At 38.2% G+C, this 13,318-nt stretch overlaps 1 protein-coding gene across 2 annotated transcripts in view; it reads left to right on the top strand.

Annotated features, from left to right (window-relative positions):
* The window catches only part of OMG (oligodendrocyte myelin glycoprotein), a 26,618-nt gene extending 15,845 nt beyond the window's left edge, over positions 1-10,773 (top strand). Inside the window, exons 1-2 of one of the 2 annotated variants that reach the window (XM_006154353.3) lie at positions 7,524-8,254; positions 9,090-10,773. In XM_006154353.3, the coding sequence (XP_006154415.1) occupies positions 8,252-8,254; positions 9,090-10,418 (1,332 nt within the window). In that variant the 5' untranslated portion in view covers positions 7,524-8,251 and the 3' untranslated portion in view covers positions 10,419-10,773. Of the gene's footprint in view, positions 1-7,523; positions 8,255-9,089 lie in introns of those variants that run through there. The other variant, XM_027774142.1, reaches the window with a different exon arrangement.
* The last annotated feature ends 2,545 nt before the right edge of the window (positions 10,774-13,318 follow it).

Here is a 13,318-nt window from a genome sequence, read left to right as displayed (position 1 = left end):
GAAGAAATGCTAATAAACGAGAGATAAAAACAAAGAAAAACCTAAAGAAAAGATTAAAGAAGCAGGATCCAAAAGATTAAGTTTATTTCATGAGTACTTAAAAAGGACAAGGTACAGGGGAATAAAAGGTAAACTGAACTTCATACCACATATTACTGGCGCTCAGAAACAACTCTGAAGTCCATCTAGTTCAAATGAATTTTGTTTGTTAACTGCTGAGAATATAGGACCAGAGAAGGCAAGTGACTTGCACAGAGATGGAACTAAAAGGTGACTTTGTTCCCTGGCTCTGAGTCAACACACTCTCCACTCATACAGGGCCGAGGAGGGAGAACCTACACTTCACGCACACACACATGTATCACACAGGTATCTGATTTGGCCTTGGCATTGGTACTGGAGGACGTAATGAATTAGATGACAGTGATCTGTAATTGCTGTTTTCATCCAATTCTGATAAAAAGTAAGGTAGCAAAGTACTTGGGCACCTCAAATTAAAACATTGGTACTGGTACATGATTAAGCAAATAGATCATTGGAAAAGAATAGAAAGTCCAGAAGTAAATTCAGATATTAAATTAGTGGAAACAAATGTTGGGACAATTAGAGAGATATATTAAAAAAGGTAAAACTAGATTCATACTTCACTCATATTTCATTTTTTATTCTATTAGAATAAACACCAAGCAGACCAGTGATTTAGATATAAAACATAAAATTATATAAGTAGAAGAAAATATGGGTGAATTTCTTCACCCAAATTAAAAAGAGAGCTAAATATGGGGGATAGGGAGAGATCCAGAACAGAATAAAAACGTGTAAAACATACAAAAGACAGACTCAGAAGAAAACATTTAAATGGTTTAAAAAATATATGTAAAGACATAAAACCTCCCTCATAGAGCTCCATTTAAAATTGCACTGAGGGAACCAGCAGTTAGCGTAATGGCTATGTCGCTGGACTCCCACGTAGTCGACCGCGGTTCGCGTCCCGGACCCGGTGGCTTAAAACTCACGCCGGGCGCGTGTGCGTGCGTGCCCAAGATCCCGAGAGGAGAATGGAGGAGAAGGGATTGTGGCGTGACCATCCCCCCTGGGGGGTGATTTCTCACTTTCTGTCTCTAATGTCTCTCTCTGTCTGTCTGGTGAGCACACGCGCCCTATAGTAAAAAAAAAAAAATCTCTCTCAAAAAAAAAAAAATCTAAAATTGCACTGAGATGGGACCAGCAGTTAGCATAATGGCTATGTCGCTGGACTCCCATGTAGTCGACTGCAGTTCGAGTCCCGGACCCGGTGGCTTAAAACTCACGCCGGGCGCGTGTGCGTGCGTGCCCAAGATCCCGAGAGGAGAATGGAGGAGAAGGGATTGTGGCGTGACCATCCCCCCTGGGGGGTGATTTCTCGCTTGCTGTCTCTAATGTCTCTCTCTGTCTGTCTGGTGAGCACACGCGCCCTATAGTAAAAAAAAAAAAATCTCTCTCAAAAAAAAAAAATCTAAAATTGCACTGAGATGGTACTTCCCTTTCAGACTGATAAAATTCCAACAACAACAACAACAAAAATCTACAATGAGGCTATACAGAACTAGAGACCCTGATACACTCACTGCTGGTGGAACTGTAAGATGGTATAGTCTATGGAGAGAAATTTAGTTAATATCCAGAAAAAATTCAAATGCATTTACCCTACCTTAAGAATCTTTTTCAAAAAGTCATTGGCAGGACCAGCAGTTAGCGTAATGGCTATGTCGCTGGACTCCCACGTAGTCGACCGCGGTTTGAGTCCCGAACCCGGTGGCTTAAACTCACGCCGGGCGCGTGTGCGTGCGTGCCCATGATCCTGAGAGGAGAATGGAGGAGAAGGGATTGCGGTGTGGCCATCCCCCTGGGGGGGGGGTGATTTCTCGCCTTCTGTCTCTCTGTCTCTCTCTGTCTGGCTGGCGAGTGCACACGCCCTATAGCAAAAACCTCTCTCTCAAAAAATAAAAAATAAATAAAATTAAAAAAAAGACTCATTGGCAAAAATATGAAGTTATTTATGTTGATAATTACTATGAACACTGAGGCATTATTCGTAATAGCAAAAGTCTGGCAACAACCTAGATGCTTACCAAGACAGGATTGGTTAAATAATCCATGATACATTCCCAAATGTTAAATATATTCTAAGAACAAATAGGGCTGCAAAGAAATCTTAAACTTTACTCAGTAGTCTGTAATCTAATTATAGCAATGCTGCTGATATTTTGAAACTACTTTAGAGATCTTAGTATTTTGTCTTGATTCAAAATTTTTCTCAGGACCAGCAGATGGCATAATGGTTATGCTGCTGGACTCCCATGTAGCCAACCACAGTTCAAGTCCCAGACCTGGCAGCTTAAAACTCATGCCGGACACGTGTGCATGCATGCCCGAAATTCTGAGAGGTGAATGGAGTAAGGATTGCGGTGTGGCCAACCCCCCTGGGGGATGATTTCTCACTTTCTGTCTCTCTGGCAAGCCCACGTGCCTGATAGCCAGTGTTTCTTTAAAAAAAAAAAAAAAAATCCAGCCTACCATTTTTTTCTTTTTCTTTTATTTTATCTATTTATTTATTTTTCTTTTTTTGGAGAGGTTTCTGCTATAGGGTGCGTGAGCTCGCCAGAAAGACAGAGAGAGACAGAGAGACAGAAAGCAAGAAATCAACCCCCAGGGGGGATGGCCATGCCGCAATCCCTTCTCCTCTCGGGATCTTGGGCACGTACGCACACATGTCCGGCATGAGTTTTAAGCCACCAGGTCCGGGACGCAAACCGTGGTCGACTACATGGGAGTCCAGCGACATAGCCATTATGCTAACTGCTGGTCCCTCTTTTGATTTTATTATGGTAGGGTTTTTGTTTCCTTTTGACATTTAAAATCTCATATAATTGAATTTAGCTTTTCTCTTTTTATTATTTCTAGATTTTGAGAGTCAGCTAAGAAAGTTTTTCTACACTTCTAGATTATAAAGGAATTCACCCATATTTTCTTTAACTATTTGTACAATTTCATATTTTATACTACGATGTTTGGTCTACTTAGTGTTTATTCTAATGTAGTATGAATTACTGATCCAATTTTATGTATCATACAATGAATGAGACATTTATATACTAATAAGGAGAAGTCTCGAAGATGTATTATTAAGATGGTGGCACGGCTTAAAAACAATCCTTTGTGACTCAGTTCCACATAGGGATGTTCCAGTTCAAGTCTGGAGGCCTTCCTGAGTATGCTGGGCACATACTTGTCTGTGAGCTGGGGTGGCTACTAGAGGTGGGCTGCGGCCTTCAAGGCCTTGTTTCGGTTGCTGTCTCTCCATCTCTTTCTTGCTCATGAAACAAACAAACAAAACTTTAAAAAAAGAAAGCTATATTATTAGGGGAAAAAGAATAAGATGTACAACAGTATCATACAGGTTGCAATTTTCTACATAAAAGGGGGTTAAGAACATGTAACGCATACATACACAGATATGTATGTGTGTGTTTACAGAAAGAAATACTGTTAAAGCGCAACTGACAGCTCATTAAAATAGTCAGCAATAGGAGGAGGTAGAAAATAGAATGGTACTGACAGAGAAGTCAAATTTATCTGAATATATTTCGTTACATAATTGTGATTTAAGTGACCCTTAAAACCTGAAAACTTGAAACAAATGAACCTAACTTTATGTGAAGTTGGCAATCTAAAAATCCAAATAATTATTTTAAGTTGCATTGGAACAAAGAATTGACCACATACCCTTAGTAAAATATATTCTAAAAGCAAATGTAGCTGCAAAGAAATCTTAAGTTTTACTCAGTAGTCTTTTAACTTATTGTAGCAATACTAATATTATTTTGAAACTACTGTGGAAAATGCAAATAAGCAACTATGTGAACGTTGTTAGTAGCCATTCATAGGCAATATAGGAGATAGAGGAAACTGTGACATCTTCTCAAGGAGGCAAGCATACAGACCTAGGAGAGACATCCCAGAGAACAACTGACTGGGCTTTGACAAGAAGTCAGAGCCACAGGGCGGGGGGACGGGGTTGAGGAGGTGGGTAAAAAAACTGATCCAGGTAAGATTTTGACCTGACTTGTTAATTTCCTTCTTTTTTCCTCCTAATTGCCAGAGGGTACATGTGAACAGGGGAGGTACTGAGAGGGAGGGAAGGAGAGAGGGAGAAGAAAAGAGAGAAGGCACCTGCCAATGGGGCATGGTAATGCCATAATCTTTTTTGCTCCATTTTTCCACCTTGTCAGGATCTTCAATATTCATGCACATGTGCTTAGTGTTTTCAAACAGCCAGGGCTGGGAGTTGAACTTCAGTCGGTCATGTGGAATCCAGTTTCCAATGCATTGTATTGACTGGTCTTTGACAAGAAGTCAGAGCCAGGGGGGGGGGGGGACGGGGTTGAGGAGGTGGGTAAAAAAACTGATCCAGGTAAGATTTTGACCTGACTTGTTAATTTCCTTCTTTTTTCCTCCTAATTGCCAGAGGGTACATGTGAACAGGGGAGGTACTGAGAGGGAGGGAAGGAGAGAGGGAGAAGAAAAGAGAGAAGGCACCTGCCAATGGGGCATGGTAATGCCATAATCTTTTTTGCTCCATTTTTCCACCTTGTCAGGATCTTCAATATTCATGCACATGTGCTTAGTGTTTTCAAACAGCCAGGGCTGGGAGTTGAACTTCAGTCGGTCATGTGGAATCCAGTTTCCAATGCATTGTACTTAATCACTATGCTATGAAGCTGGCCCTCACCGAACCATTCCTATCTTGTCAGTTTTTCTGAACTTTTAAAATACTTTGAATATTATAGTTGTTTCCAGCAGAAAATTCAGTCAAAATAGCCAACTATATTACCAAAATAGACAATACTTTGACTCTGAAATAAGCACAATAAATAAGAAATAAGGGAAAATAGCAACTATTCATTAACATGGAATAGCCATTCCCTGGCAGGTTTTTTTTTTAATGTCTTTCTTTCACAATGTTGGGTAATACATTCTAGAATGCCAACTAATATGTAAATTAACTTACTTCTTAATCTACAATGTAACAGTTGCCTAGGTAGCTATAACCTCTCCAGATATATACAAAAAGTAATGTGGCTCAGTAATGTCTAAAATAAGTTGTAACAAACACTTAAGCTTCTAAAAAATTATTTTTTGAGTAACAATAATATAGTATTATTTTATTCCATGAGATTTTTTTTTTTTTTGAAGAGGTTTTTTTGCTATAGGGTGTGTGTGCTCACCAGAAAGACAGAGACAGACAGAAAGACAGAAAGCGAGAAATCACCCCCCAGGGGGGATGGCCACGCTGCAATCCCTTCTCCATTCTCCTCTCGGGATCTTGGGCACACATGCACACACGCCCAGCATGAGTTTAAGTCACCGAGTCTGGGACTCGAACTGTGGTCAACTATGTGGGAGTCCAGCAACATAGCCATTATGCTAACGGCTGGTCCCATTCCATGAAAATTTGTAAAAGCAAATGTTAAGAACAGATTATTATAATACAAATAAATTGAAGTGATTCCTTTATCTTTTTGAGAATTTTATAATAATCTTCGAATAATATGAAGCAACTTGGTATGTCCCCGAACTTCAAAGAAGACACACTGCCCCTGCTATTATATTGGAAGTTTCTGCTATATGTAGTAGAAACTAATCCTGATACTCCCTAAACCCAAATTCATTTAAATCCATTTGTTAATGAAATAACACATCTTTTTTTTTTTCAAATAAAATTTTGGTAAAGTGTAATGAATATGGATAAATCTACTTCCACGCTGTCATAATAAGGCTTCCTAAAAATTAAAAGGAGAGAATTAAGTGTTTAGTAAACTAATCCTCAGTCATATTCCCTGAAGTGCAACAGTGTATTCATGAGTAGAAGCAGAACTCCAAATGTCAAAGTGACCATTCCTATTTCTACAATATCGCTGAATGTAGTGTTTTTAATACATTACTTTTAAGCATTATGAGTGATGACTGGGCTTCTGAAATCCATAGAAAGAATCTTATTAAAAATCTAACTGAACCCTCAAAATGACAATAAAGTACCTAATCAATAATAAATGTTTAATGTTGCAGGCTTTTAAAATGTAAATACTTTTCGAGGAATATCAGATATAGAAGGTGACTCCTAGAGTATAGTTCCTTTTCTAAGAAAATAAACTTCACATTTTAATACAGTAAATTCTATTTGGGGTACAATTCAAACCATTGTAAGTATAATTTAGAGAAAAGCAGAGAATATAGTAGCTAGGCATAATAGCGTTTTTCTTACACACGATGTGCTAATAATAAATGCAGGTTTTAAACGGTGACAATCTGGTGAGGAGGTTCAGCCACAGTGGTAAGGCGGTAGGATGCCGATATACAATGCTGGCACATAAGGGAGGGAGCAGGTTTGGATCCTGGGTTGACCTGAACACACAGGGGATGGCCAAGGGTACAACCCAAGGGGCACTCCGGCACGGAAGGGGCCTGTCACGGGTCCCTGTCTGTTTCTGTCTCTCACTCCCTCCCCTCTCCCTACCTTCTTCCATCTCTCATGAAAGAAAGAAACTTAAGATAATAATACAAATTTACTTGTTTTCTATTTATTTATCGGGGTTTGGGGGCTGCTAGGTACAGGACTCAAACCATGGTCAGCCATGTGGGAGTCCAGCACCCCAACCACACTACTTGCCAGCCCCATTTGCTTTCTTTTCTAAGGCAAGCTTGTCATTCTGAAAATCAGATTTGAGTTTTAACATACTATTTACAGAGTAAGTCCAGTAAAGAGCAGTGAGGAAGCCATTATAAACCTAATCTCATTTTTAAAAACTCATGACCAAAGTTTTCACATAATTTCACATGTAATTTTAAAACTCTAAACTGCTTTCTAAGAAAGATAAAATGTGAAGGATGCTAAAGAAATAACCTGCTATTGTTAAAGGATACAAGCAAATAAATGATCATTCCTCAAGTACCAAAAACATCTCTGGGAGAAGTAAGATTTATATTCGCATACCATCCAAACTAAGTTTCATGAAGAAAACAATCTTTAACCCCAAATATATAAAATAAAATTTATTTATTTTACCAGAAAAACTGATCATTACAAGTAAGTATAAGACACTCATTTTAAAATGTAGCCAATCTTGGGGCCAGCAGGTGGCATGGGGGTTAAGGTGGCTGGATCCCACATGGCTGACTTCATAGTTCAAATCTAGGATGTGGCAGCTTGGCAATCATGCTGGACACAAATGTTTGTGTGCCCAATGGGAAAGCAGAGGAGAAGGGATTGTGGTGGTATAGCCATCTCTCCTGGGGGTGATTTCTTACTTTCCTTCTCTCTCTAGGTCTCTCTCTACTGAGCACTTGTACCCTATAGCAAAAACTTAAAAAAAAAAAAAAAAAAAAAAAAAAGCTAGTCTTGTGTATAGCCCAGAACCTGTGACAAAAGAATCAGGCCACTGCCAGTGGCACAGCAGTAACACAATGTTCCAGGGAGCTCAAGTCACACAGAAAGGTCCCAGGGCTGCATCTGTATATGCCAGGTGTATGTGCATACTCATGATCCTGGCTGGCTGAGGCTGGGGGTGGATCGTGAGAAATTTGAAAGGCCTATTAAACATAATCACCCTGTTGGGGGAGAACATAAAAGTCAAACGGATTGTATTACGATATTTTTAAAAGTAATGTGACAATTTCATCATTTTAGAAAACATAAAAAGGCAGGAGTTTAATTAAACTAGTATCTTAGAAAATTATCCATGGGGAAGGTCAAATTCATTTTTGACATAATTCAACATGTAAGAAGGAGGAAGAGCAAAGGCATTAATATGAACTACAAGTTCCTAATAAGGCAAATGTTAAAATGTGGAACCCCCGTTCAGACAAATACCTAGGGAGGAGTAATGTCAGCTCTAATGTGCATGAGGTCTCCCATCCTACAGCAAATCTGAGATATATAGATACGATCAATGCCGTAATTAAAAAAAAATTGTCCATTTCGTTGCGTGTGCACCTCTTGCAATAAATTTGAGTCAGCACCAATGACAGCTCTGCAGTCCTCCTGTGTGGTACTGATCAGGTGGTTGCAGAGCTTCAGCTCACAGCAACACAATGCAGCTGAGCAGGCAAGCACAGCCCACAGCCAGAAACGGTTCCGACTCTCCAGAACAAGACGACCTTTCAGCTTTAAGTTTCCTGGAGAAAATGAGATGCTGAGGTTGAAGACAACACTATGGTAAGCTATTATTTAAATCAGTAAAAAATTGACTATGGAATTTTTTTCCTTCCTTTTTTTTTTTTTAAGAAAAAGTGAACGTTAGGATTGAATATATATTCAATAGCAAGTGCATGCACCAGAAATTTGCTGCAGTGTCAGTTAAGGGATTTCTTTTTAATATTCATTCACTTTTCAAATATATAAATTGTTTTCCTTTAAAACTGGCAGTGAAATATAAAGGAAAAACATCCCTTCATAAAATGGGAGATTTCAATGTCTGCTGTTGGTCTAGATTTTTCAAGTGCCTTAAAATGTTTACAAGGATATATTTATCCTAAGAAGACAAAGATGAATTTCAAAGAATTGCTTTAATATCTAAATAAAATCTTAACACACACACACACACACACACACACACACACAATTACATTACTGCAGAGATTTAAAAAGAGACACGACAGCCATTTTTTCCCATCTGAGTGAAAAAACATATCATCAAAAATAGTAATAGCTTAAAAATGAAACTCTTCATTTGCAGAGAATGCCATTTTATCATAGTAAGATTCTGGGAAGATGAATAAGGAACAGAATGGTAAATGAAGGGAAAAAATGTAGAAGAAAATGTACGAGAGAGTAGGGGAAGAGAGTCTCTCTACCACATAGCCCCAATTGAAGGATTAAGCATTTGGACTATAAATGAAGGGGAGCTTTGTTAGTTTAATCACTGGAACAATTATAAAAGGACTCAACAACAACGAGGTTTATTGAAAATTTTGCCTAATGCTAACTGACCCATGCAGATGCCTAAATTGTATTTGCATATTAAAAGAAGGGTGTATCTGTTTGTTTCCAGGCTTTGATGGAATATCAGATATTGAAAATGTCTCCCTGCCTGTTCATCCTTCTGTTTCTCACACCTGGTATTTTATGCATTTGCCCTCTCCAATGTACATGCACAGAGAGGCACAGGCATGTGGACTGTTCAGGCAGAAACTTGACTACACTACCATCTGGACTACAAGAGAATATTATACATTTAAACCTGTCCTATAACCACTTTACTGATCTGCATAACCAGTTAACCCAGTATACCAATCTGAGGACCCTGGACATTTCAAACAACAGGCTTGAAAGCCTGCCTGCTCAGTTACCTCGGTCTCTCTGGAACATGTCTGCTGCTAACAACAACATTAAACTTCTTGACAAATCTGATACTGCTTATCAGTGGAACCTTAAATATCTGGATGTTTCTAAGAATATGCTGGAGAAGGTTGTTCTCATTAAAAACACACTAAGAAGTCTTGAGGTTCTCAACCTCAGCTGTAACAAACTATGGACAGTTCCAACCAACATGCCCTCCAAACTACATATTGTGGACCTGTCTAATAATTCCTTGACACAAATCCTTCCAGGAACATTAATAAACCTGACAAATCTCACACATCTTTACCTGCACAACAATAAGTTCACATTTATTCCAGATCAGTCTTTTGACCAACTCTTTCAATTGCAAGAGATAACTCTTTACAATAACAGGTGGTCATGTGACCACCAACAAAACATTACTTATTTACTGAAATGGATAATGGAAACAAAAGCCCATGTGTTAGGGACTCCCTGTTCCAACCAAATATCATCTTTGAAGGAACAGAACATATATCCCACACCTCCTGGATTTACCTCAAGCTTATTCACTGTAAATGGGATGCAAACAGTGGACACCGTTAACTCTCTGAGTATGGTAACACAACCCAAAGTGACCAAAATACCCAAACAATATCGAGCAAGGGAAACAACGTTTGGTGCCACTCTAAGCAAAGACACCACCTTTACCAGCACTGATAAGGCTTTTGTGCCCTATCTAGAAGATACATCCACAGAAATGATCAATTCACATGAAGCAGCAGCTGCAACTTTAACTATTCATCTCCAAGATGGGATGGTTACAAACACAAGCCTCACTAGCTCAGCAAAATCATCCCCAACACCCATGACCCTAAGTATCACTAGTGGCATGCCAAATAATTTCTCTGAAATGCCTCAACAAAGCACAACCCTTAACTTACGGAGGGAAGAGACAACCACAAGTGTAAAGACTCGCTTACGTTCTATGGCAAGTGCTTGGAAATTAAATGCTTCATTTCTCCTACTGCTCAATGCTGTGGTTATGCTGGCTGTCTGAGGGTCTGCATTTTCTGAAACTAACGAAAGCACTCCTCCCTGATGTACAGTTGGGAAAATATGCCCCTACCTAACCGGTGATTCAGCTATAATAACATAATCAAGAAAGCCAGTCTTACATTTCTGACTCTGATGTAAATGAAGTAACTTGTCTTAAATAAAAGAAGTGCACAATGTCTTGGTACCTGCTGCTATTTTACTGTCTTAAGTAAAACTAATGAGTTTCTTTTTTAAAAAAATGAAATGTTTTCTTTTTAAGGCTTCATTTTATTGCACAAAATATAAAGCATCTAAACTTTAATATGTATTTTATGTATGTTTACACTGTCAAACATCTGGGCAAAAAATAAAAGGTCTATGCTCATAACTGTGTCAACTGATTTTCTAGTCATACCGACCTATTCCATCTTACTCTAGCAGAATCAGAATGACCCAACCATTTGTTTGAGGGTTTTTCGGTAAAGTCTTCCAGGTAAAAGGAAGGCTGGCAGTATACAAGATTTTGCCACTAAAGTAAAACTGTGGCTGCCACCCATGAATGGTTATGCCACATCATTATTTTACACACAAGTCATAATTGTTTTAAATCTAAATGATGTCCTGCTTCTGAGGAACTCTTGGCTACTTTACAGATTATATAATGGACAAAAGCTCTTCAAAAAGCCAGAAGACACTAGGCTTTGCATTTTAATAAGGAAACTAACAGCTTTGCCTTTTGCATTTAAGAAAAGTATTAAAACGCAACATAACAAAAAGTTTTAGTTTAAAGGCATGTAAAGGAGCAGTTTTGGTGCATATTTAACAGATCATTTATTAATAGGAAATTTAAATACTTACAAAATTAAAATTCTATTATATGCAGAAGAGAAAATTTCTCTTTTGTATATCAGAAATCAGAATCTGACTTACGTAAATTAAAAATAAGATTAACTTAAGGATAAAATCATGAGGTATAACAAACTTGGGCCACATTGAGGGAGAGAGGAGGGAAGGTCAGGAGGAAGTGGAAGAGGGATGGGATTCATGTGGTGCTACACCTGACTGACAAACTCAGTAAAGCTGACTGAGGGCTAAGGGTGGGTCCTGGACAGATCTTTCCATTCCAAATCAAACTGCACTCGGACTCCAACTAGAAGAAAATGTTTGAGAATTTTCTGCAAATGTAAAAGGCAAGCTACCTTATGACTTAGTGCCAAATAGGATAGTGTCAGCAAAAGAAGCCCCAAAACATGGCTTGATAAAAGCATAAGGCGGCATAACTGAGATGGGCGGACTACAAATAAGGCATTGAATTTCTAAGACATAAGGAAGAACCTACTTTCAAACACTCCTAGAGTTGGGAAGACAGTACAAAAGGAAGTTTTATGCTCCTTTCCAAGAAATGTTTAAAAATGAGACAGCCTTCTTTCCTGGTGTAGAAACACTTCTATTTAGACAGAGAAAGTAGTAACATTGCAATTTTTTTTCCTTTCTTTCTTTATAAAGACGAGGTTTACAGAAAAATCATTGTTAAGCTTCAGTAAAATAATTCTTTAATGCTGGCTAGTATGGCGACTCTTAAAACATTTCTTGCCCCAGCAAACCTAACTGGCTCACTATGGCAGGGAATCTTACCATGAAGAAAGGAGCCCACTAAAATGATTTAAAAACACATTCTCTTTCTACATGTGCGAGCTTTCCCCACTCCCTCCTAAATACTGATCTAGTTACTTTCACCATCCATAATATAAGCCTATTGCTTAGATTATTTCCCACTAAGACAAGTACTACAGCATCCCTGGACTCCATAAATATTTCAAAATGAATTTAGTCCTTAGCAACTATCTATCAGGCTCATCAGATATACAAATATATGTACGTACATATGTACATGTGTGTGTGTGTGGGGGGGACTGCCATCCATTTATCACAAAGGCTTGGTTCTCCTTTACGAATAACTTGCCTCTGTCACCTCTGAGATCTCTGAGATGTACAATTGTAAAAGTTATTTACTGCTTTTAATCAGTTTCCTTATCTATAAAATGGGCTAGCAGAACTTGTGTTTTTTTCCCCCAAAGGATTAAATGACATAATTCACATAAAGCATTCAGTGTGTTGGCCCACCCACATTTCTGAATGCAACAATATTGCTGCTGCTGTTGTCAGGATTATTACTATTATACCCATATATTCAAGCCAAATGCTGTAAGAAATTCCCATGTATGGACACATGCATGCTCTCTACCCTAAGAACGAGAGAATGAGGATATATTTGCTCTGATTTCTCTTTGCTCTTCTAGCCTCCAGAATTCATGTTCAGAAACTAGTGGAATAGAGACCCAGAAGAAAGTCAGAGAAACATTCACTTCCCATAGCAAAATGAGAAGATGTCTTCTGAGGCTAATTTAAAAGATCACAAATATGTGCTATTCAATAATTTTCCATATTGATGCTATGAAAGCATTAGAAAATTCCTTTAAACTCATCAGAAATGTCAGATAGAGTCAATCTAAAATCTGTTGTAAGATTATTTCCTTTAAAATATATCCGAAGAATTATACCATGTATTGTGAACAGTTCACCATGTATTGTAAACAGTTATATTTCTGTCAAAATGATAATTAAACCAAGGATCCTCGCTGCCAGTAATTTTTTTAAAACATTATTTGGAAAATTCAAGAACAAAGCCTAGAAACACCAGGTAAAATTATAGGAAAGCAAGAAAACTAAATGGTAGTTATTAGCAGGTGAAATAATTATCCGAAGGACTCCTTGGGCACACCTTCAGAAACTATTTTAAATAACTAACAAAGTAAATATGGAAACATTAATAGCTGCTTCATAGGTTAGTAATACATAATTAGAAAATCACGAGAAAAAATAATGCCAAGTGTGGAGAGCAGCTGATTTGAAAACATGTGA

This window comes from Tupaia chinensis, unplaced genomic scaffold, assembly GCF_000334495.1.
Source record: "Tupaia chinensis unplaced genomic scaffold, TupChi_1.0 Scaffold000407_1, whole genome shotgun sequence".
NCBI classification, from domain to species: domain Eukaryota; kingdom Metazoa; phylum Chordata; class Mammalia; order Scandentia; family Tupaiidae; genus Tupaia; species Tupaia belangeri.
Note: the sequence above shows the minus strand (reverse complement) of the source record. Positions and strands in the feature narration are given on the sequence as shown.